We start from the raw sequence: 26,141 nt of genomic DNA on the forward strand, positions 1-26,141 counted from the left end.
ACAAACCTCATTTCTAGTTGAAATCAATCTTATTTCAAAATGGAGCCTATTCACCCCATTCTATTGTCATTTGCTGTTGCATAATTCATGCTTCACTCTCTTAACATTGTTGCACAACGAGAAAAATGAGAGAGAACAATTTTTTTTTTGGGTTTTTTTCCTTCTCTTTTTTGATAAATGTTAATTTTTATTTATTTATAGGTGTGTATTTTAAATAACTATATTTTAACTGGACGAGGCTTTAATGGGCTCAAAACAACTGTAACATTAGTGTTAAAACTAGCCAACTTGTTAACTGGTATAGCCATGGAAGGATTTTTTTTACCCCAAATGTTAGGTAACGTTAGGGGGGTACGGATAGAATTTTTGGAATTTTAGTGAGATAAATTTTAAATCATTTGAAACTTTGAGGGTGTAAATTACAATTTAATCCAAAATATAAATCTAACTTTGATTTAACGTAGAATCAATCTATGTAACACAAAGAAGAAAATAAGAATCCTAAAGTGCTGGACAAGCTATTATACACTTGTACTCTTGTAGTTCATCCCTGACTTTATAACCTCTGGGTGGGGTTAACGCCACCAAATTTTTAGTGTTTTTGGGCATGAATGAATATGCATGCACGTCGCTTCACGTTTTGTTAGGAGCAAACTGAGACTTTTGTTCTATATATATCTATACTACTATTTAAGGGGCTTTCCCTATTTGAATTCTTATTTTTTTAGTTCAAAAATGCTCCTACAGTTCTATGTTTAAATAGAGACAAAACTAAAGGACAATTCGATAAAAACTTATTTTTTTAGTTCAAAGATGCCCCTATAGTCTTATGTTTAAGTAGAGACAAAACTAAAGGACAATCCGGTAAAAATGCAACTCCAACTCCCACTAAAATATTGCCTAAAAAATAGGACAACTCTCCTATTAATTTTTAAATGGATTTATTCACTTATAAATTAAAATTTTAAAATAAAAATCATATATATATATATATAAAATAATTAAATACAATTTTTTTCTACAAAATAAAACCACTAAAAAAGAAAAGTCTCATCGCACGCACGCGCGAAGCGCGTGTGATGAGACTAGTATATATTAAGATCTATATATTAGGAAGATTAAAGTTAGTTATTACTTTTTTTTTCCTGTCAAAAATACCCCTAAATTAATTAACCAACAACTTAAAAATAGGGTTAAAATAGTAAATTAACAAAAGAAAGTTAATTATTGTTTTTTTTACTGTAAAAAAAACTTCTACCTAAAACTTAAAAATTGGGATAAAATAATAAATTGACAAAAATAATAAATTCCTACTTCTATGTTGAAATGTCTTCCTTCTTCTAATAAACTCTTACTTTTACGTTGATTTAACTAACTCACTATAAAATAAGATCACTCTTTTATTAGTTTTAAAATTTCTCCAATCTACAAAACTCACCCCACGCACGTATTCATCACACCCTTAGATTTTTTTTTTTTTTTTTGGTGATTGGAAAAAGTAGAAATCCCAAATTATAATAAATACAAATTATTAATCTTTACCCAAAAAATAGAAGAGCCTCTAAGTTATCATTATTATTATTATTATTATTAACTTATTTTATATTTTATAAAAAGGCAGGAAGTAATTAACTTAGCAACCAAAAATCTTCTAAAAAAGAAAAAAAAAAACTTAGTAACAAACAGTAAAGTGTTGAAGTCGTTTAAGAATTAATGTCATGTACTTCTAAAACCGTGTTTTTAGATACAATTTTAAGTTTGGTAGAATAAACAATAAACTAATGTAAAACTCATTATCACCACACACCCCTAGTGCGATGGTCACTTCATAAGTATAAGTGTTTGTGGGGTATGGGGGCAAGGGTCGGGGTTCAAGTCTCCAAGAGTGATCTTCACACACATCTACACTTAAATTTTTCTAGAGTAGAATTTTTACCTTGTATAAAAAAAAAAAATGTAAACTCATTAGTTTAAGTAACAAACAGTAAAGTGTTGAAGTTGTTTAAGAATTAATGTCATGTACTTCTAAAACCGTGTTTTTAGATACAATTTTAAGTTTGGTAGAATAAACAATAAACTAATGTAAGACTCATTATCACCACACACCCTTGGTACGATGGTCACTTCACAAGTATAAGTGTTTGTGGGGTATGGGGGGTAAGGGTTGGGGTTCAAGTCTCCAAGAGTGAGCTAAACACATCTACACTTAAATTTTTTTAGAGTAGAATTTCTACCTTGTATAAAAAAAAATGTAAACTCATTAGTTTAAAACATGATTCTAATTAAAATACACACACACACACATAAATCCACTATTGTATTACATTTTATTTTTATATCTTTTATACTCACAAAATTTCTAAAAGATCTAGGATAATTAACTAATTGTAAAAGATAGTCCATTCGAGATGACTAATCTCCTGAACTTGAGAGGGGAAATAGAAATTTTTTTGTTAATTTTTTGTTTAATTATCACTAATGCATTTAACTTATATAAACAACCAAGATGAGATAACATTTTCAACAAATCCTAAAAAATAGAAACTAATCCTATCCTAAAACATTGGCTTAAATTTGAATTAGTCTTATCTTACGCACTTCACACGTGCAATGAGGCTCTTTTTATTTATTTTGAGTTTAATATAATTTTTCAATTTGAATTTATCTATTGTTAGTGAGGTTATACAGAAAAGAATTTTTAAGAAACTAAAATTTAGGATTTAAAATGAAGTAAACTGCTGAGTTTAGTGTGTGTTAGTTTATACAGGAAAAAATGTATCAAATATATGTGAGATATATTCAAAGAAAAATGATATGTTCACAACATTTTCACAATATTTTTACAACAAATTCTAAGTGGCAGATTGTTACTGGTTGTTATTGTTGGGGCAAAAAAGTAATCTTAATGCTATTTTCAAATTTGAACCAATAATAATTAACCATCTATGATTTGTTGTGAAAATATTGTGGATGTAGCATATCCCATAGTCAAATAGGATATGTGCTAATTTTTAGGAAAAGAGTTTCTCGGGTAGTTTTTTTTTGTTTTTAAATTTTTTTGAATTACAATTTTAACCCAATTTTTTTATTTTTTTAAGAATAAGAATTATCTAATTAGATTAGATGTATTTTTGACATCTTTTGAAGTCATAACTAACTCTCTGAATATTTTTTTAATTGAACTCTTTGGATCCTTTTAATATATAGAGATACAAGTAAATAACAATACTAGTCTACTACTACCTTATTCAGATAATGATTAATCACTAACCCTAAATTTAAATACTTTTAATTCAAATAAAAATTTATCCAGTGCATTATCTCAAGTCATAATATAATATGTCATCAGTAAAATGTTTAAATTTTAAGTTTTTGTAATCTAAAATTATGTATAAAAAATAATTTTATAAATCAAATAGTAATAAATACAATTCAATTAACACGAAATTTGATATATGTATTAAGAACATAAGAAATATATAATTCAATTATTAGATTTTTAAAATATATAACTCTGGTAATCTTTTTATTAGAAGCAGTTCAGTTTGTAGTCAAACTTTGTCAATTTGTAAGATACGATATTTTTAGAATAAATTATTGAGCAAGATACGGCAGACTTTGCGACCAAAAAATAAGGCAGACTTGAATCGCTATCTTTTGCTTAATTAGACTTCTTCTGCAGCAGACTAAAGCTTCACGAAGTCATTTCACTACCAAACCCTGAAGGCAACTTGAAGCCCAAACTTCGCTTAACGAAAAAAATTTAAAACAGACGTGGTTGAATGGTTCTCAATATAATATTAGTTCAAATTGCAAAAGCTTATGAAAATGTGCCAAAAAAAATCCCAAAAATTATTCAATCAAATTGGTTCTTTATTTTTATAGAGGAAACTAAATTGAACCTTTCAGCGTATACCATATGATATGACAACAAATAACATTAATATCTTAGTATTAAGGGAATGATATATTTTGGTAAGGTAAATAAGAGAACTTAGAGATGATCATGTTGCAAGCATTTAGAAATCCTTGTTAATTATGTTCATAAAGTTTATGTGATTTGAAAGATAGAGATATTTCTACCAAATCCATTTAGAAAATATATATATAGTCAACTAAACAAGACAGAGCAACATAGATTATTTATTGGGCAGGATATAGATTGTAAAACAAGGTATAATTAATATACTACACATGATACCTAACTATGAATATGACCAAAAAAGTCACCATTTCACAGAAGCTTCTATGAAGAAAACTTCAAATTCTGAGGTCTTTATATAGCCATAATGACATTGAATAACACCTCTTCAGGCCTCACCTTCTCTTTCAAAACCTCTCTCTCTCTCTCTCTCTCTCTCTCGGTGAAAGAAATGGCTTCCTCTAAGTTAGTGGCTTTTCTAGCTGTGCTTGTGGTACTGCTTCCCATGTCTGCACTAGGAGCAAATAATACTGATCCTTTATTAGGTATTTCCACCCTCTTCTTTGTACTTTTAGCTGATTAATTGTTTTGGGTATCATATACACATGAACATGTTACATATAAGCGTACAATTTGATCTTCTTACTCAAAAAGATCATAAAATAAACCCCAGAAACACACAATAATGTTTTTTTTTTTTCCTTTTCTTTTTGGGTTTGAATTGCAGCAAGGGTGTGTGAAGAAGTGGAATGTGGAAAGGGAACTTGCGTAGCAGATCTAAGTTACCCACTTGGTTTCCAGTGTCAATGTGATCAGGGTTGGAGCCGTAATGATGATGGTTATGCGGATCTCGCATTTCTTCCCTGTGTGATACCTAATTGTGAGTTCTTTTATATTCATTTTTTAAAATAAATTATTTATGATTGTATACTATAAACCTCTCCCACAAGAAATGCTCTATATTATTAGAGCAAGACTTAAGTACAGTATTTATGTACTGTTCCTTAAATTCCTCTCTTAATATTTTGTCATGTAGTTTTTTTTTTTTTTTTTTTTTTCCTCAAAGTGTATTTTTTAAGTTAAGTAGTCACATGACAAAATCTTAACTGAAAAAATTTAAGAAATAGCACATAAGGTACAATACATAAGTTTTGTTCTTATTATTATTACTATTTTCTAAGTCACCTTTGCGATAGAGTACTATATAACTTAGGGGCATCTAAGAATCGCTCGACTCATTAGTCTAGATGATACCTTCTCATGCACTCGGTGCATGAGTATGGGAGGAATCTTAATTCTGGGGCAGATAAAGAAAATAGTCAACGGCATTAGAGTGAATATCTGGCCAAAGCCAAACCCAAATTGTTGTAAGGAAAAAAAAAAAAAAAAAAGCCATAAAACCCATAGAGAGTGGTACTGTAAATGTAATCGAGTCTTTATAAAGTTAAATGACTTCTATGAATATTCTTTATTCTCCTTTATTAGAAGAATTAATGTTCAAATCTCACTTTTTCCATTATTATAAGTTATAATACTCGAATTATTATAAAAATAAAATTATTATGAACCATTGGTCCATTGAAACCCTTACAAGAATTCATCAAAAATTGAAACCCTTACAAGAGACTCAAGAGGTATTTTGTCTTCTATATTCCTCTTTTTTTTTTTTTTTAGAGCAATTCTATATTCCTCTTTGGATGCTGAATATCCTAGTGAGTCAATCTCTTATACCATGAACAAAGTTGGTGGAGAAGAACTGGTTGACTTTTCACCCACCATGAACAAGCAAATTCAACTAAAGCTGCACAAAAAACATCATTGCCCACAATAGTTTGGCACCAACAATGAACATATAGACATATGGTCCAATGTTTGTATAGTTGAATATTATTAATTAGAAAAAAAAAAAAAAAATCTATGATTTTAATTAACAAAATAAGTCAAATTTTCATGCATGCCTTTTAACTCTCTTAAATTTCTTGTTTGTGCAGGTACTTTGAAATACTCAGGGTGCCAGCCAGCCCCTCCTCCAGTTCCACAAAAAACGAATCCATACAACATATCTGCCTTTGACCGTAATTACAATATAATAATTTTGATTAAATCTTAATCAATTTCTCTACTTTTGGACTAATTTATAAATATTTTCTTTTTTATTTTTATAGCTTGCTACTGGGCCTATTGTGGACAAGGGAAATGTACCCTGAACCAGACATATAGACATCTCTGTACATGCGAGTCGGGTTTTTATAATCTTCTCAACATATCAGTCTTCCCATGCTACAGTGAATGTAATAACCTGAACCTCTTTTTTTTTTTTTTTTAATTTAATTTATTCTTGAAAAACCTGAACCTGTTGTGTTAATTTGTATAAGAAGAATAAAAAAAAAAATTTAACTATCATTTTTTATTCCAAAACTTAATGAGAAGTAGTGGATTTGATTATTTAATTAATATTATAATGATGTTAATCATGCAATATATATGAAAAATAGTAAAATACTGACTGGAGATTTGGAATTTTGTATATTTAGGTACACTTGGATCTGATTGTGCATCGCTTGGGATTAAAGTTTCAAATAGTACTTCAGGTGGAAGTGGGACTAGTCAAGGTGAGAATATTGAACGTGCAAAGCATTTCTTGTTGATATATTTTTTTTTCAGTCTCGGATTCTGGCTCCTTTCTTTTGAGGATTTTTTTTTTTTCATTTTTTATGAACATGGTAGAAATTAACAAATCTACGTGGATAATAATTATTTTCTAGGAATTGAAGATTTCATAGGGTCTCGATTTCTTATATTATTATGAACAAAGTTTTAAAAAAAAAACAAACTAGTTTGGAAAGAAATTCTTTAAACTCTTACTAAAAAATTAAATGGTTATATATTTTGAAAATCTGCATGTTCTTTATGTTCTTAATCTGCATGTCAAATTTTGTTCAAATTAAGTTGTTCATTACTATTCGATCTATAAACATATTTTTTATACATAATTTAAGACTAAAAAAAATTTGAAATTTAAATACTTAATTGATGATATAACTTTTTCTTTTTTTCTTTTTTCTTTTTGAGAAGATAATATAACTATTGATCTTTGATTTTCTTGAAATTTTAAAAACATGAAGTATAATAAAAAAAATGCAAGAATTTGTTAAAATTCCCATCGGAAGTTTGAAGAGTTTCAAAATTTTGTCTAAAGAATATTCCCTAAGTGTTTGCAAGTCTTGGCCGGTTTTAAAGAATTGTTCAAAGGACAGATGTCACATACCGAATTGTTACATAAGATTTTTTTCTTTTCTGGGCAAGCAATTGTTACATAAGATTTTTTGCTTTTCTGGGCAAGCAATTGTTACATAAGCTTAAACGTCTACACAGTTGACTTGAGTGCATCTTGTATTGTTGTGTTCAAATTACCTACCAATTGGTTAATGATGTTATGATGATAATATAGACAATAATGTAAAGTCAAAATTAGCTCAATCTATGTTTAATTATTATGGTTTTTGTGTGAAGTTTGTGGTATATCTATTAGAACCTCATTTTTTCTTTGTGTGTGAGATTGTTTCTAACTTTTTATATATAAAAAAAAAAATTTTAAAAATGCCAAAACAAAACCTTCCAATATAATTGTCCTTCTCACATCTTAATTTTTTATTAATGCCCACGTCTTAAAATTTAACAATATCACTTTAGGCCAAACCATTTCAAACAAGAATTATTGCTCCTAGCTAGATCATGACTAAATACATAATAAGCAAGATTATTTTTTTTAAGTGTTTTTTTTTTAATTAAGTTTTCAAAAGGGGGACAAATAGAAAATTTGAACAAAATACTTTTCCTTTATGAGATGTGTATTCTAAACCATTATGTGCTATCTCTTGAGATCATTTTCAAGTAATGTACATGTAAAATGGAATTATTGCAGACATAATCCTGACTAATTTGTTGAGGATTTATAGTTAATCCCAAAATTTTGAGATTAAGACTTTATTATTGTTGAAAAAAGAAAAATTGCATTAAGTGACTAAAAAGTCACAAATCTGATGTTGTTCTCCTTTCTTTTTGTTTCCAGCAAACTCATTTCTTCCAGGGAATTTCCATTGGATGACTCTATTGATGGTGTCAGTGGGTCTGGTCTTCTGGAAGTAGTAGGTTACATAGTATTACATGAAGATCTAGCAAGCTTGTCTCTCCTATACGGCTTCTAGTTCCATCATCACATATAGTACGAGATATTTGACATACACATATACGTATACAAATTCATTTGGAGCATTTGTTTTTGTCTGAATCATATGGAGCATTGTTGTTTTCATTTTTCTCCTTCATTTTTATGTACAAAGTTTGTATAAATAAGTCTGAAACACAGTCATGGGTGGAGAATGACTGCTGTATAGAAGACAGTAGAATAAAAATTAGGATTATTTGTATTTGTTTTGTCTATTAAACACTGATGTGCATACATCATCATTTATTTCTATATTTATTGGAACTTAGCTAATTCTTTTCTTTTTCTTTTTTCTAAAATTAAGAAAAAGAAAAATAGAAAAGCCAAATGCAATGCACAAGCACTTTCTTTTTGCGGGATCTAGCCTTGCTCCTTTGGAGATATTGATGCTGGATCCAAATCCATGACACACACATAGGACAATTTTTTTTTTTTTTTTTGAGAATGAACCCATGTGATTTTATTAACGTAAATTAACTACATCCTACTGTAAAACAGAAACAAATTGTGGTGGGACATCTTCCATCTACATAGGACACATTTGATACTTTATAATAAACTCCGTAATATAATAGTTATTCTTAAAGAATAACCATTCAATTGTTATTGCAGCACTTACTATTGCATCAAAATTCGACCTTTAAAATTAAGCTAATTATGCTTTATGAAAATAAAAGATTTATGTATCAAGGAAAAAGTTACTTCTGACTAAAATTGTGTAATAAATTCTATACAAAAATCTTTACAAAATTATCTACTTTAGAAGTACAATCAAAACCATTGGCGGTGGTTACAAAACAAGGCATTAAGTAGAATGGTTTGTAATTTTTAGTTCATACCCAACCAAAGAGAATCTTGATTTGGTTGGTCGTGATGCACTCTAAATACAATAATGTCTCCCCTTTAGAGGACTCTCCATGATTGTAGCATCTAAAATCTCTCCTAAAGAAAACCCAAACTTAACTTCCCTTATTTATGTTTCACTCCACTACTAAAGAAGAAAAAATCCATTATTTTTCTCTGCTCAGTCACACACTACACTCACAAATTCTTCTTCATTTGTGAGCTCTACAAAAACATGCAGAGAAAATGCAAGCTTTATTGTCTCTTTTCTTGTGCTACCTCCCAAGAGAAATATCAATTTGACTAAATTGCAAACTACACTCTTAAGTTTGAGAATGCTTGGATTTTACACCGTAAAGTTTTAAAATTTAGATTTTACTCCATGAAGTTTTATTTTGTTTGCATCAGTAGCCTCTTCATCCATATATTCCATTAAGTGACACGTAAACTTATCATGCGCATTTATTCTGTTCAATTAAATGATGTCACATCATTTTTGTAGCATAAAAAAATTTAAATTATTAAAAATGACAAGGTGAAATAAAAATGACATGACATTTTTTTTTTTGGATAAACTTAACATGCGTGGCAAACTCGTGTGGCACTTAATGGAAAATATGAATGGAAGGACTACTAATGCAAACAGAATAGAACTTTGAGAGATAAAATTCAAATTTTGAAACTTCACAATATAAAATACAAATACCCCAAACTTTAATAGTGTAATTTACAATTTAGCCAATCAATCTTTATCTCTCATTGAAGAAAATGGGTTTTTGCCATTTTTTTGTTAAATATCCAACAAAATGCACCATATTTGAAACTATTTAAGGAAATGTCCCTGTTTTGAAACTCGATTTTTGGACAACTGAGTTATAGCAAACTGAAAATTAAAAAAAAAAAAAAATTGGAACTTGAGTTCCATGTGAAGTACTCGAGTTCATGGAACTTGAGTTCCTTGAAAAAATTCAAGTGAAACTCAAGTTCTAGGAAAAAAAAAATAAAATTCTAAGTCCACGTTTGCTATAACTCGATGTTCCAAAAATTGAGTTATACATTTCAAACTCAATTTTTAGAAAATCGAGTTTCAAAACATGAGCATTTCCTTAATTAGTTTCAGACATAGGGGCATTTTGTTAGATATTTTAAAAAAAAATAGCAAAAGCCAATTTTCTCCCATAGTTTCATGCCTAATTATACCATAGGAATGACTCTTGAAGCCGTCAAACCCTATTTATAGGACTTCAATCCTTATTTCTTGGCGAATGAGTACATTATTTCTTTGACATAAAATACCAATTATTTTTTTAACAAGAAAAAAAAAAAAAAAAAAAGCTTTCCTTCCACACCAACAAGAAAATCCAATTAACTTTTTAAAACAATTAACTTTTTAAGTTAAAATAAGAATTTGAGACAATTTTCCAACATAAGATTCCCCAATTTGAGATTTCAATGTAAAACATAAATCATTAATTAAAATGAAGCAACAAGTTCTATAACTTATACGAGATTTCGTTATTCTCTTTTAGTATTTTTTTTTTTCAACTTTTTTTCCCCCTTAAGTGACTGGCTTTTAGGACGAAACTTTTTTTTTTATTTTTTGGGTTGGTTGGGGGTGGGGGGGGGGGGGAGAGAGAGAGAGAGAGAGATTGAGGGCCCGTTTGGTTTAAAATTTACCATCACTTAATTTTCATCATTCAATTCTCATCACTCATCACTTAAAATACCTCAATTTTTCAAACACCCTTGTTTGGCACCTTACCTCACTTCTACGTTACTTTGATTCAAAACACACACACAAGTCAAGATATGCGGCTGGGCATGCGCTAGGCTCTGTTTCAAAAAACAAACAAACAAAAACCAAAGTCAAACATTGCAGCTCAAACTTAGATTTAATTACAAAAATGCCATTGAAAACTGAGTTATAGAAACTGAAAGTACCTAAAATATGTTTTCAGTTTTCATAACTTATAACTAGGGCTGTCCACGGGTCGGTCCGGGTCGGGTTTGTGCCCAACCCGGAACCGACCCGCCGGAATCGGGTGGAGAAAAAACGCACCCGCCGCCGACCCGCCGGCGTAATCGAGTCGGCGGTTCAGGTCATCAACGGGTGGCGGGCGGGTCGGTCGGAATCATAGATCTGAGAAGACGACGAGTAATCGGTGAAAAAACACACAGTCCGGCGAAGAAACCCAGATTCCGGCAAAATTTTCCAGATACCGGCGATATTTGTCTTAGATCCGGTGAGATTTCGCAAGATCCGGCGAAAATCTCACCGGATTTGATGAGATTTCGCCAAATCCAGTCAAAATCTCACCAGATCTAAGGAAATATATCGCCGGAATCTGGGTTTTTCGCCGGAATCTAGAAAAAATTCGCCGGATTCTGGAAAAAACTTGCCGGATTCTGGAAATTTCGCCAGGATCTGGAAATATCTCGGTCGGGTCGGTTAAAATCGGTTTCTCAGCCTCAAAACCGCCAACCGACCCGCCGTTTTCGGGTTAAGGAAGCTGAGACCCGCCGCCGACCCGTCACCGACGTCGGGTCGGCCGGTTGTCGGTCCGGATCGGACGGTTTTTGCGGGTGGGTCGGGTCCCGGTTTTGCTTGGACACCCCTACTTATAACTCAAAAATCAGAGAATTGAGTGATGGAAACAAGGGGTGAAAACTAAGCCAAACAAAAAATTTTGTGTGGGTCCCATGTGATTTGATAACTCAATAACGAGTTTTGGATCATATCACTCAAAACACTCATAAACCAAACAAGCCCTACAAATTAGGGGGGAAAAAGAAATTTCATGTTTGGTAACCTACTCCAATCTAGAACTAGAACATCAAAAGCGACTGAGCACCCTTGTCAAATGTGAAATGTAAACTGATTATCAAAAAAATGTAGAATGTCAACTCGCAAGTAAGAATAAGCAAACAATGATTAGATTGTTGAAAGGAAATCTTGTATATACATATTTTTCATAGAAAGAGAGGTCAAAATCATATTAGGTCCAAATTTTAATCCAAAATGTTATCTTCTGAGGCACTGATTTTAACATGAAATTTTTTTTGACGATTTGGTGGTATCATGCTGAAACTTGCAAGTAAGCATGTGACTTATTTTAATGGTCTGAGCCTACTTAATTTTATTCTATATATATATTATCATAGTCTTTCTTTTGAGGGAAGTGATCTGAATGGATCAATTGGTCAACCAGTTGCGGTGTGCACCTCGTGAAAAATTGTACAAAGTAAACTAGCTTGTAATCTCATACATATGAATGAGATATGTTAAGAAATAAATATAAATAAAATTTCCCAAATTTATATATATAATATATGTGATGTTTGTATATTTAAAAATATAAAATAGCTACTTATAATATAAATTTAAATTTATTTAAAATAAATGAAAAAAATCATTTAAATTGTTATTCATGAAATTCTCAATTTTAATTTGTTCCACTACTCTACTCCCCTCTACTTTCCCTCAAACCAAATGGACCATTATTTACGCTTTATTAGAGCACTAGCATTGAGTTGTATGTAAAAATAAAAACTGAGATATAGAGTGATTTATAAAATGAGCTGGTAAAATATATAAAATAGTATTTAAGGATGCAAAATATGTTTTTTTTACATCCCCAGATGCTAGTGCTCTTATATGGAGATTTGTACTAAAAAGGCTAAAACCTCTTATAAAATGATGACTAAAGATTGTGGATACCAATATAGTCAACTGTAAAGTTTTTTGTCATCAAATAAAAAATTTGAAATCCAATCCCCACCAATTAGGTTGTCTAGCCAAAATGAAGAAGGAAGAAAAAGGCTACATCATAATTGATTTCAAGTATCTTATTATATCTTTTGAGTGCCTACAACCCTCTGCAAACACTACCCTCACAGTCCGGTAACTAGGACTTGAAGCATTGGATAGAGATCTTGGCTCATTCAGTTCCTGGTTTCAACGTGAAAGATGTGATATGCTTAAAGAAATCTTCATTCAGTGCATCATTGCTATGATTAATCTCTAGGATTCTTGTATAAAAGGTTAGTTTATCTTTATCCAACTCAGAACAGTCAATTGACTAGTGTGCTGTATAGAATGCACTGAGAATCAAATGTTACATGCGATTGTTTTGTTTCCCCTGCATTACTGAAGATGCACTATTTAGAGGGAAAATCAAGCCAACTCTACTGAGAAAATAATAAGACCCAGCTATTAAGAAAAAGTTAGCTCTGATCAAACTTTCCAATCAAATTTTTATATAAGTCCATAGTTTGAATTATTCAAGGCAACTATGCAGTGGTTAAAATTACAGGACAAGGAATATAGAAACTACTCTTATGGAAAAATCATTAAGAATTATTCCTGATGTCAGTACAGAAAGGTAGAAGCACAGCCTGTGGCACTTCAATCAAGTATTGATTGGAAGACAACTATCCTAATGCAGCCACACAGCTCAAGCAAGAATGAAAATCATATCAAAATAAAGAATTTGATCCCAATTTCATGCAGTCGGCAACTTTGTTTCCAAGATAAAGTTTCAAAGATAATCCATAAACACATACCTCAACGGGATTTAAATGTAAACCCAAGTCATTAATCCATCAAATTACCATTACCACACAGATAAAGGTATGCCAGAAGTCTAGGACATGAGATTGACACAGAAAGCCATATAACTTTTCATGCATGAAGCTGTCTATGTTGTAAAATCTATTCAAAATTTTAAAAGAAGAATGAGAAGCTTGTACATGCTTCCTAGTGATCGAACACATATATCCAACGCCTTTCATATTTTTTTCTTTTCGGGTCAGTGCTGATGATCCTCAATCTTCTTCAAACCCTTCATGTCTGTTGTCTCCACCCTGCATTACAAAAGAAATATTACCAAATTCATTTGATATATATATCACAGACACTTTGTGACATGAAAGGGAAAAATGTATCATTAACACCTGTCCATGTAATAACCAATATTAAAATGGTGTCAATAAATTCTAAATCACATGATAGGTTAGATTCTAAGAAAACTGAGTACTAAAATGTTTGCTCTGTTTCAAATGCTGAGTTAAAAGTAAGAATATGTGAAAGAAATGTGACATTTGACAAGAAATAAAGGGAATACAAAATTGTTACATATGTGTTACTGTTTATTCTGTAGAAAGAGACGGATACCTCCCAACTATGTTGCATAGAGAACTAAACTAAAATAAACTGTAGGGAATAATGGGTGAAACCCAACTCAGAGATATCAAAAGATTAACCAACGATAGAAAGTCAGGGAGAATGCATTCTAATCCATCAAAACATTTTATGATAGTTATAACAGTTGCTCTATGAATCTGTCAGATGCTTGGCTTGGTCTGATCAGATTATCAGTCTTAGACAATATAAATTGCAAATTTAACGTTTAACCATATTGCCATTATTTGTCGGTCAAGTGCAATAGCACATGTGTGAGGGAAACAACCCTGTCCCCCTTTTCTTTAATGGATAATTCTCTAATATGCCCTTCAATATTAATTGAAACAAACACACCCAAAAGCATACTAATACAGGCATAAACACTCCATGTAACTTAAGTATAACTAGCTCTCCTTTTTATTTTTCTTTTAATTGGGTGGTGGACCAAAAACTGACTGGATAATTAAATTATAAATTTACAGCAATTTATTTTAGTATTGAACATTACTTTCTTTACTATCAAATGGAATCTGAACGTTATAATTTCCTTTAGAGAAGAGCAAGTGGTTTTATAGTAACCGAAGAAAATGGATCCAAAGGGGAAAATAAAGATACAAAGGAAAAGGGAAAATAAACATAGCTGGTTAAAAACTTACGTTGATCCAAAAAGGGCAATCTTTTGAACTTTTGTGATGTCAGAACCAGATTGATTGTCCTCAATAAAAATTGTCAAGCTGATCCAAAATATTAAGATAGATCAATTGTTAACTTTTACTACAAAAGCAAAATTATTAAAAATAAATTAAAAAAAGGAGCTAATCAAAACCAAGAGATAACGTACCTACGAACATTTTGAAATTTGACATACTTCAGAAGCACTGGCTTCCCCTGCAAAAGTATACCAGTGAAGTATAAATGGAACACCCAACTTTACATCAAGCATTCTAATATAACGTTGTCAAAGTATCTTGAACGCATATTTACATGAACAGGAAAAACCCTTGCCATAAAAGCCTAGAAACCAAAACCAACCTTGATATTGTCTGGGGACAGAACAACTGTGTCACTTGGAGGGAAGTCATTGACATTGCTGCCATTATCATCATGAAGTACAATCATGAGTTATTTACATTGTTGGTCACTAAATATAATAGTAACTATCCTCAAACCATACCTGAAGCCCATGTGCTCCTTATTCGAATAAAGTTTCACTGTTTTAGGACCTGGAAAATATTGGTAATGTTAGAAAACTAAATATAACAAAAGCCAACTAGTGGGATAATGTAGAGTTCAAAGTCTATGCAGGATACATATATCTGAAGATAATGAATTCAATCAAAATTGACTAAGAAAATGCTGAGATAAATAGGATAAAGAAGGACAGCATGCTGTTGGGAAAACTATGCAAGGGAATAAAAAGTGGCAGCATGACAATAACCATATCAATGGAACCTCATCAGATAAACTCTCAGCTCAGAAATAACATATTTTGATTTAAATAAGTAGTCATAGAATAACATCCTTGGCAAAGGTGCAGAAAAATCATTTTTGGGGAAAAAAAAAAGTAATGTCATCTTAAGGCTGAACATATTCAATATTCTGATATTCATCCCCCCAAGCAGTAATCTGTATTCAAGCCAGATTATAGAGTGCCCCATTGCCCATTAATATCTAAAGGCCAAGATGTAAACCTTCTAACATCTAAATTTCCTAAAAGAAACTGATCCTACTACTCCTTTTGATTTTTTTTTTAAGCAAAAGGAAAAAAACAAAGGTTGCAAGCTGACTGGCTTCTTTTATATTTATTATTTTATTAAAAATCAAAGATTTGTTCCCAGGAAAATTTTGAGAACACAAAACTATGTCATCAAATCTAGAAGAAAATTGGGATAACTGGGCTGTGTGGGGTGGCTTTCACATCCCATTATTGATATAAAAGTTTCTAGTTTATAAGGGGAGAGCAAATTACTTCATAAAAAGTAATAGGGTTCATCTGATTAGATGCATCAGAGCTTGTAGATGTGCAAGTTACAAAAGTAATAATACATAATACTAAATGAAGGGCCTAGAAGAAGTTTTTTTTTTTTTTTTGTGGATAAGTAATGGAAATTTTATAGATAATAGTCGCCCAAGTATGCAAAAAGTATACAACTAGGGACCATACAATCATTCACGCAAATTACATAAATCTATCAAATCAATAATAGAACATAAAGACTGACAATGAAAAACTGACATCCAAACCGGCAAAGTTCTAAGAAAAAATAATTTGAGCTGCTGTCCATAAGGTTGGTGTTATCTTGTTTTCAGGCTTTTACGGGTTTGAAGGTCAATATAGAGAAAAGTGAGATTGTCCCTATTGGGGAGGTGAATAATCTAGTTGCTCTGGCTAATATTCTTCAATGTAGGGTGGGCTGTTTGCCTATGAAATATTTGGAGATGCTGTTGGGAACTTCTTTTAAGACAGCCTCGATTTGGAATCCTATTTTGAAGAAAATGGAGAAGAAGCTATCAGGGTGGAAGCGTCTCTATTTATCTAAGGGTGGTAGGCTCATGTTACTTAAGAGTACTCTCTCAAGTCTCCCAACGTACTTTTTATCTCTTTTTACTATTCCTAAAGCTGTGGCTACTAGATTGGAAAGTATTCAAAGAAATTTCCTTTGAGGGTCTTTTGAGAGGAGTTTCAAATATCCTTTGGTGGCTTGGAAAAATGTGTGTTTACCCGTTGAGATGGGTGGTTTGGGGATAAGAAGTGTGGTGCCTTTTAACCAAGCTTTATTAGGGAAATGACTATGGAGATATGGTCATGAAGTTACCCATCTCTAGCGGCGAGTTATCTCCACTAAATATGGTAAGGGTCAAGAGGGGTGGAGTACTAATGTTTGCAGGAGGACTCATGGGTGTGGCCTATTGAGAAGCATTAATGAAGGGTGGGAGAGCTTTTCTAAGCATCTGACTTTTGTAGTGGGTGAAGGCACTTGTATCCGCTTTTGGCATGATAGGTGGATTGGTGACAATACTCTAAAAGATCTCTCTATCCTGAGCTCTATGTGTGTTCAGCGGTCAAGAATGCTTGTATCTCTAAGGTTTTGTGGATTCCAGAAGGGGGTTCTTTTAGAGTGTGGAATTTAAAATTTTATAGAGCTTTTGAAGATTGGGAGTTGGCTGCATCTTATTCTCTACTTCAATTTATCCAAACTCATATTCCTCGGAATGATAAGAGAGATACTCTTCACTGGCGGTTGAAAAGTGATGGTAAGTTTGATACTCGGTTTTACTACCATGCGATTCGGGGTGCTTCTAATTCTTTGTTTCCTTGGAAGGGTGTTTGGAAACCAAAGATTCCTAAGCACGTGACATTCTTTTTGTGGACAGCTGCACATGGTCGAATCCTCACTTTGGATAATCCAATGCTTAAGGGTCACCCTTTGGCTAAAGGTGTTGTATGTGTTGCAGTGATGGGGAGTCGGTAGACCACCTTCTTCTTCATTGTCCTGTTACCCATTCCCTTTGGACTTTTATGCTTCAGGCCTTTGGTTTTCATTGAGTTATGCCAAGATCGGTGGCGGGTTTGTTATCTTGTTGGCATCAATGGCTTAGGAAGCATAATTCGGACATTTGGAACTTGGTTCCAGGGTGTTTAATGTGGATTGTGTGATTGGAACGAAATCGTCATTCCTTTGAGGACAAAGAGAAGACGTTGGATGAGTTAAAGGTTTTATGCTATCGCAGTCTTTTGGAGTGGTCTCGTTGCTGGGTTTTACTAATTGTTCTTCTCTCCCTGAGTTTTTGTCCTCCCTTAGCTTAGTTTCCTGACTACCCTCTGATTGTTGTATTGTTTGTTTCTTTTATTTCTTGTTGTTCATCATCATGAACTTCTTCTTTTTTTTTTTTCATTTTTCTCTCATTTATAATAATTTTCTGATTACCTATTGAAAAATTAATTTGAGATTAGGCATAGTTCTCTCTGTATCTTCAAAACTCTAGTTGTTCCTCTCCCTCCACAGATACCACATCAAGATGAAGAAGAAAATTACAACATGAAGAATTAAAAGAAAGTATATGAATATAATAACTAGGCAAAAATGCAAAACTGACCTCTAACTTTCAACGTTTTTCATTTCAGTCCTTTAACTTTAAGTTTTGTCATTTCAGTCCTCTAACTTTCAATTTTTGTCAATCCAGGCTTCTGTTAGAACTCAGTTAAGATTACCGCTAAACTCACTGAGAAATGACCATTTTACCCTTCTTTTTTTTTAAAAAAAAAATCGGAATTAAAAGAAAAATCTGAAAAATAAAAAATAAAAAATAAAAAATTTAAGGGGGACAACGACTGGAAGAAATCCAGGAGCTTGTGTATACCCCTTTAGAAGTAATCACCTTCCTCTCCCAAAAACCCTGTTTCAAAAAAAAAGTTTCTCCCAAAAACCCCAATCAGACCCAAGACAGAGAGAGAACCACATCAAGTCATCAACGACGGGCGTGCGCGCTTGTCCTCCCTCTGGCGCCCCGTCGTCTTCCTCTTCCATCCAGCCAGTCCTCCGCCTCCGTCGACCCAGTTCCGTTCATCCATCATCCTCCTCACCCATTCCGTGCCGCCTTTCCCTTTCCCTTCCCTGTCGCCGATCTCCTTTCCCTTCTTCGTCGCCGATCTCCTCTCCCTTCAATTTTTTTCTCTCTTCCATATTTTTTTTCTCTTCCTCCACCTCGCCGGCCTACCCAGCCATCGATCTAAGGCCTCAAAACGCTCTTCGCCGAAGTACTTTGTGTTGAGTTCGGCTCCGACTGTGACTTCGATCCGCCCCTCTCTCTCTGCTATCTTATTTTCACTGCCGTTGGTGTGGTGGGTTTCTGTTTGTGTTGCTAGGTGTGGTGGGTCTGTTGTTGGCTGATTTGGTGTTGCTGGGTTTGTATTTGTGTTCGTGTTGTGGCTGATTTGGGGTGGAGTTGCTGGCCTTGACGGTGGAGAAGAAGTCCTTTAATTCTGAATTTGGTTGCTGATTTGGTTGTTTTTCTTTTAATTCTGAATTTTTTTTTTAAAGAAGGGTAAAACAGTCATTTCTTAGTGTGTTTAACGGTAATCTTAACTGAGTTCTAACAAAAGCCTAGATTGATAAAAATTGAAAGTTAGAGGACTGAAATGAAAAAACTTAAAGTTAGAAGACTGAAGTGAAAAATGTTGAAAGTTAGAGGGTCAGTTTCGTATTTTTGCCTAATAACTATTACTTTTCTGTCATTACCCACTTCCAAATTAAACTAAGGTAGTTTGGCCTTTCCTTTTAAATGTAATCTAACTAATACATATGTAAGCCAAAGACCATTGGCACTATTGCAATTTGACAATAAAAATTATGAATAATCCTAGGGGATAGAGAGCCGAAATTATCTATTACTTCATTGTGTGGTGGCCTATGAGCTCCAGTCCTTTGATTTCTCTATGACTGGGGCACGTTGGGTAATGCCTAAAAGGGTTCTGAAAGAACTAGGTGAGTGGAGGAATTTGTTTGATCAGCATAGGAGCTCAATTTGAAATATGATCCCCCTTTGATTAATGGGTAGTTTGGAGAGATGGAATCGGAAGAGCATTTAACAATGTTAGGTTGAAATCATTGATTGAAAGAAGATTGCTTCAGTAAATCGGTGTGCTCGAATGTTTGATCACACTAACACATGTTCTGGTTTAGAGTTTATTGATTAAGTTTCTTTTAGGGGTTCTTCAGGTAGACACCCTATGTACATAAAGCTCCCTTGAATCATTGATTGAAAGAAGATCGTTTCAGTGGGCTCAAATGTTTGATCACACTGATGCATGTTCTGTTTTAGATTTTATAAATTAAGCTTCTTTTAGGGGTTCTTTACGAAGACATCCTATGTACATAAAGGTCCCCCTTTAATAGTAAGTGTGCATGTATAATAAATGTACATATGTACATATTCAAAACAATTAAATTGATGAGTACCTTCCTCTTCAGATCCTTTAATCAGAATAGAATGCAGTTTAATAACTTGGGTGAAAGGTATATAAATCAAAAGCTGCTCATCGGCATCACTCTCCAGATTCAATCCATCATCTTCTCTGTAACCCTAATCCATAAAGAAACATACCAACTATTAATACCACAGTGTTCAGCTACTAAGAAGAAATCCAAAAGGGAAAACAAACAAATAAGATTTCAGACATAATTTTATAGTCACCAAGCGTAATGTAACTATGTTGCTCTCAAAAAACCCTTTTGCACTTAAACGGCCAGATGATAAAATGAACTTAATATAATTCTTTCCCATCAAATTTATAAGCATCCATGCCAAAAGTAATAACAACTATCAGCAGTATTAATTTACAAATCAACGCCTCCTGAATTGTTTACCTTTTAAACTCATAATCGTCCACAAAAAGAGTAAAACATTTTACTCAATTTCAATGATGTTAAGTAAATCAAGAACACCAATGGTTAAAAGAGAAGAAAAGAGTCTTAAACTCTGATTAATTACCTGTTTAAGTGCATTGGGAACAGAGTGGCTAGTGCTTTGGTTGAGGCATTCAACCCCAGACCAGTCTATGAAGTCCACTAAATCAACCTGTCATTACCAAAAATTGCAATATCAGAATTAGCACTTTGAACCTAACCCAGATTGGTTACCTAAAAACTACAAAAATTTCAACTGGGTTTCCATGCTCAAATACCCAGCTCTTAGATTCCAAGTTTTTCAATTCAGTTTCCCACTATTTCTAAGCAAACAAACAATTAATTGAATTAAAAGGAAAACCTAGTTAAAATACTCGGTTCCATTGTGCCCTTCAGTTTGTTGACAAAAACTATGGTTAAGGAAAAGAAAATTGCAAATCTTAATTCTTAAAGCTGGGTTTATAAACTAAAAAGACTCACTTTCTGAATCTTCAAGCTAAAAAAAGAAAGTGGGAATTGGAAACTGAGCTTTCAAAACATCCAAAACACGTTTCAGATTCCAAACTATTCCCAAAAACCAATCAAAAACTAAGAAAAATTGGAACTAAGATGTTAACTCTTCCATTATACTCTCTAATTTGGTCACCAAAAGAAATTGGTAGGAAAAAAAAAAAAAAAAGGAAACTTGAAACTGGGTTTTTAACCACAAAGAGGAAAAGAATAATTTTTTTTATTTAAAAAAAAACCCAGTTCGCAGATTTTAAAACTGGGTTTTTCCATTGATTTTCTCAGGGTTTCTGAGCAAACAAAAAAGGAAAAAAAATTTTAAAAAATGGAATATTTGAGAACCCAGAAAACGTACTTGGTTTCTGTGAATTGCACTGGCTGATTCCCCAGACATGGCTTCTCTGATTGAATAAGAGAAAAAGAGAGAGAGAGTCTGAAAAGAATGAGAAGGACAAAAGATTATGTATGTATAAACGAATCCAAGAGGCAAAAGGCACATATGAAAACCTTTTATAAGAAAAGAAAAAGAATATATGAAAACGACATCGTTTGTTAATTTTTGGTATTTTTGATGAGTTAGTTAATTGGGTTGTGGTTGTGTCTGGTTGGGTTGGACTCTGTGTTTGGTGGTTTTTTGCAACCCTAACCAAGTCTCAGAGTAGCTGTGAAAAACATGCCCAATTCGAGTTGAATTGCTTCATCCAATTTTGTTTTAATTTCAATTTGATCATGCAACTTTTAATTAATTCATTCAATATTATAAATTTTATTTTTATTTAATGTAGTTTTTTCATCTAAAACTATGTCAAAATTTCAAGAATACTGAAACTAAGTTATTTTAAAACTCTTAGGTCTCGTTTGATACACCCACTCAAACACATGTTTTTAGTTTTTAAACATCATTATACCTATTTTCACACATTTTTCACCCACACGTATTTCCATACATATTTTTAAACGCATGTTTTCAATTTTTAAGTGCATGTATCAAACACCCTCTTAATAATAATCATTTTTATTGGAAGTGAATAGAAAGATTACATTGAAAACAAATGGAAGTTATGGGACTGAAATGAATAAATTAGAAGTGACAAAACTAAATTAAATTTTGAACAAATTTTGCAAGAATTTTTTCAAAATTTAGAGGATGCAATTTATAATTTACCCCAAAAACATAAAAATAAATAAATCAATCAAACTAAACACTCTTAAAAAAGATTTCACTAAATGTTCCTACAACTCAAAGTTCAAAGAAGCCCCAACCACATGGGCTTACATTAAGTGCACATTTGTGATGCACTTATAATATTATTGCAATTTTTCTTACTATGTTACAGGTCCTATGTAAATTATCTACTTATTTTTTTCTACTATTTGTAGTTCTCTCACATGACATGAGTTACTTATTTTATTTAATTTTTTACATTTTATAAACAAACACTAAATTCTCAAAGTTGTTGTGGGTCACAGACTCTCATAGTAAAAGGATTAAGGTGTTTGAATTTGAACGACAGGTAACAGCAAATACTCAAATGGAGAAAGCATAGATGGGATTAGCATAACTGCCATTAGGTAGCAGCAAAAGGAGCAGCATTATAAAACAATTAAGAAAGAGAGAAGTAAATAAATAAATATAAAACTGTGAAAGCCTTTATTTTTTTTTATTATTATTATTAAAAAAAAGTAAGAAAAGGAAAGAAATCCCCAAGATCCAATCTGCACCAAATGATCCTCATCACCAAGACCACCTATGACTTTACCTACCCAACAAAGTCTCTTTCATATAGTATCTCTTCCAAAAACAATACCCACCAAACCCCACAATACCAAAAAAAAAAAAAAAAAAACCCACATCCCAAAGCCAACTAACCAATCAACTAACCAAAATGAGAGATACACAGAATTCATAGATAGAAGAGAACCAAAACACAAACAAACACTCACAAATTTCTGTATCTTTTTCTCTCATAGTCTCCTCACTCTCCACCCAAATACAAAAAACCAACAAAAATGGCCTCTGCCTTATCTCTCTCCCTCTCCTCTCTCCACCACCACCACACCTCCACCACCCCACTTATCCTACGCACCTCTAAGCCCCTTAACCTGCGCACCACCACCCACACCTACAGACCCAACTCCATCAAAGCCTTTTCTGCACCAGTTCTCACCCAAGATGACCTCAAGAAGCTGGCTGCAGACAAGGCTGTGGAGTACGTGAAGCCCGGCATGGTCCTCGGCCTCGGCACCGGCTCCACCGCCGCCTTTGTCGTTGCCAAGCTCGGCCATCTCCTCAAGACTGGTGAGCTCTCTGACATTGTTGGTGTCCCCACCTCCAAACGCACCGAGGAGCAAGCTCGCCAACTGGGTATTTTTCAAATTTTGATACTTTTTTACTGAGAGAATTTACTTGGTGTCAGTACTTTGTTTAATACGAACATGCTTGAATTGAGACACTGTCTGTAGCAAACAGCATTGGTGGTAATTTGATGACAAAGAGTGGCAATTGGATGTCATTAGAAATTTGATATTGACAATTCTTGGTGTTGAGTACTTGATATAACATGTTGAGAAACCAAATCATTGTTGAATTTTGATAAGATTGGCCAACTGGTTATTTTGTTAGAAATTTAAATATTGAGAATTCGACAAAGAGTGGCAATTGGATGTTATTAGAAATTTGATGTTGACAATTCTTGGTGTTGAGTACTTGATATAACATGTTGAGAAACCAAATCGTTGTTGAATTTTGATAAGATTGGCCAACTGGGTATTTTGTTAGAAATTTAAATATTGAGAATTCTTGGTGTTGAGTACTTGATATAACATTTTGAGGCACACTATAGCATTGTTGAAATTTGATAGCATTTGCTTACTGGGCATTGTTAGAAATTTAGTTTTGAGAATTCTTGGTGGTTAGTTGTTTACATATCATGTCAAGGCAACCACAGAAGGCATTGTAGAAATTTGATAACATTTTGCTAACTGGGTTTGTTAGAAATTTACTGTGGAGGATTTTTTGTGTTGAGTACTTGATAAAACATGTTGGGATACCACAACGTTTAGAAATTTGATAACATTCACTAATGGAGAATTTCTGGTGATGATTACTTGATATAATATGGAGAGAAACTACAACATGGTTGGAAATTTAATGTTATTAGCTTTAGAACAACAATGTTATGTCATTCAATTGTTCTTATGACTATTATCCGGTGTGGAACTTAACTATCTGAATTACTCAACAGGTATCCCTCTCTCAATTCTTGACGACCACCCTAGCCTTGATCTCGCCATAGATGGGGCCGATGAGGTTGACCCGGATTTAAACCTCGTGAAAGGCCGCGGAGGAGCACTTTTGCGAGAGAAAATGGTGGAAGCTGCCTCAGCCAAGTTTGTAGTGGTTGCAGATGATACGAAGCTAGTGACGGGACTAGGAGGAAGTGGGTTGGCAATGCCAGTTGAGGTGGTACAGTTTTGCTGGAAGTATAACTTGATAAGGTTGCAAGAGTTGTTTAAAGAAGAAGGGGTTGAGGCAAAGTTGAGGTTGAGTGAAGGTGGGAAACCATACGTTACAGATAATTCCAATTATATTGTGGACTTGTATTTCAAAACACCAATAAGAGATGCATTGGCGGCTGGGAAGGAGATTTCGACATTGGAAGGGGTTGTGGAACATGGGTTGTTTTTGAATATGGCAACTGCAGTGATTATTGCAGGAAAGAATGGGGTGGAGGTGAAGAATAAGTGAGATTTTGTGGTTTTTGATTGTTTGAGGTTTTATGTGACTGTTGTTGTTCAATATATATATACTTTAATGATTTTGGGCTTATAGTTGTGACTCTTAGATGGGTAATCCGGGCACTTGTTGGCATTACTTGAGCATTTTGAATTGTATCACTAGAATTGGAATAATGTTTAATGAGGGGAATGGGATAAAGTGAAATTATTTAATGGAAGATTTCATGCTAATGTGAGTTTTGGGCATGCATTTATGGTTTAAACTTTGGAAATCTATTCTCTTTTAATATGTTATTTGAATTTATGAGTGAAATAATTATTCGCAATTTCAATGAGTTATATTATAGGATTTTCTTGATTTCTTTTGAAATTAGCCGATAAAGATAAAGGTATTATTCCATTCTCAAAATGCTTTACATCTTTATGGATTTCTGTTTGCATATTGCTCCTTAGTACACACGTGAACTTGGGCATGAATGAAGCTAAAAATGTTGACTTGTTTTTGTTTTTGTTTCCTTTTTTTTGGGGGGGGGGGGGTGTTTAAGAGAAAATTGGACTGTTAGCATGTTAGATACAAAGAGCACTGCTCTGACATGTTCTTGAACAGTAACATGGCAATTGCAGGTTCTTCAGTGGCCACCAGTTGGTACCTAACATTTTTGTTGCGACTTCATTATTTAACAATCTTGTAAAAATGGCACAGGAAACCCTTACATTCCTTCAGGATTCAGCTGTCAGAAACTCTGGTTTTCATTAGTGTCTCTGTAAATTGCAACTTTGGTAAGGGCATCAGATATTCTTTCAACTTTTGACTAATTGTTACATTTTGCACTCAGGAACACTAGGTATTATGGGCATAGTCAATGGCAACTAGTGAAAAAGCAAGTGTAGTTATGTTTTTTTGATAAGTGAAGAAAGTTTAGTATGTGCAATGGAGATTATAATAAATGGGATTTAAGATATAAAAGTGAAAGATTTTGAAAGACAAAGTGTAGTATTTTGATAAAAAATAGTGCATCCTTGCTACCATATTAAATAGTTTTTGACTCTGTCTTCTCTTTGGTAAGCCTCAGAATCCTTTTATATACCATTATACCTTGTGTTCTGAGTTGAGGCCATTTTCTGTAAAATTCCTCCTGCAAAATCTCTCTCTCTCTCTCTCTCTCTCTCTCCTGTGTATGTGAATCAAGATTAATATTAATACAGATATAAACTTGCATCACCACCTCTTATCTTTCACTAGCCTGTTTTACTTAGTCTAGGAGCTTTTCTCATAATATCCTGTCAAATTTCCTCACATGTCACATGGCTGTT

General features: G+C 33.0%; 3 protein-coding genes across 3 annotated transcripts; 2 read left to right on the forward strand and 1 right to left on the reverse strand.

Moving 5' to 3' along the window:
• Positions 1 to 4,303: 4,303 nt before the first annotated feature.
• On the forward strand, positions 4,304 to 8,423 carry LOC142627992 (uncharacterized). Its single transcript, XM_075801912.1, has 6 exons — positions 4,304 to 4,467; positions 4,650 to 4,802; positions 5,914 to 5,997; positions 6,088 to 6,213; positions 6,457 to 6,534; positions 7,995 to 8,423. The coding sequence occupies exons 1-6, from the start codon at positions 4,374 to 4,376 to the stop codon at positions 8,069 to 8,071; spliced, it is 612 nt and encodes a 203-aa protein (XP_075658027.1). The 5' UTR covers positions 4,304 to 4,373; the 3' UTR covers positions 8,072 to 8,423.
• Positions 8,424 to 13,482: 5,059 nt separating this feature from the next.
• On the reverse strand, positions 13,483 to 21,624 carry LOC142627742 (PITH domain-containing protein At3g04780). Its single transcript, XM_075801614.1, has 8 exons — positions 21,445 to 21,624; positions 20,668 to 20,754; positions 20,136 to 20,259; positions 15,350 to 15,398; positions 15,208 to 15,265; positions 15,017 to 15,063; positions 14,832 to 14,909; positions 13,483 to 13,856 (listed from the first exon to the last, which is right to left on the reverse strand). The coding sequence occupies exons 1-8, from the start codon at positions 21,586 to 21,588 to the stop codon at positions 13,802 to 13,804; spliced, it is 642 nt and encodes a 213-aa protein (XP_075657729.1). The 5' UTR covers positions 21,589 to 21,624; the 3' UTR covers positions 13,483 to 13,801.
• Positions 21,625 to 22,827: 1,203 nt separating this feature from the next.
• On the forward strand, positions 22,828 to 25,090 carry LOC142628348 (putative ribose-5-phosphate isomerase 3, chloroplastic). Its single transcript, XM_075802462.1, has 2 exons — positions 22,828 to 23,454; positions 24,335 to 25,090. The coding sequence occupies exons 1-2, from the start codon at positions 23,100 to 23,102 to the stop codon at positions 24,835 to 24,837; spliced, it is 858 nt and encodes a 285-aa protein (XP_075658577.1). The 5' UTR covers positions 22,828 to 23,099; the 3' UTR covers positions 24,838 to 25,090.
• The last annotated feature ends 1,051 nt before the right edge of the window (positions 25,091 to 26,141 follow it).

Source organism: Castanea sativa, chromosome 3 (assembly GCF_040712315.1).
Source record: "Castanea sativa cultivar Marrone di Chiusa Pesio chromosome 3, ASM4071231v1".
NCBI classification, from domain to species: domain Eukaryota; kingdom Viridiplantae; phylum Streptophyta; class Magnoliopsida; order Fagales; family Fagaceae; genus Castanea; species Castanea sativa.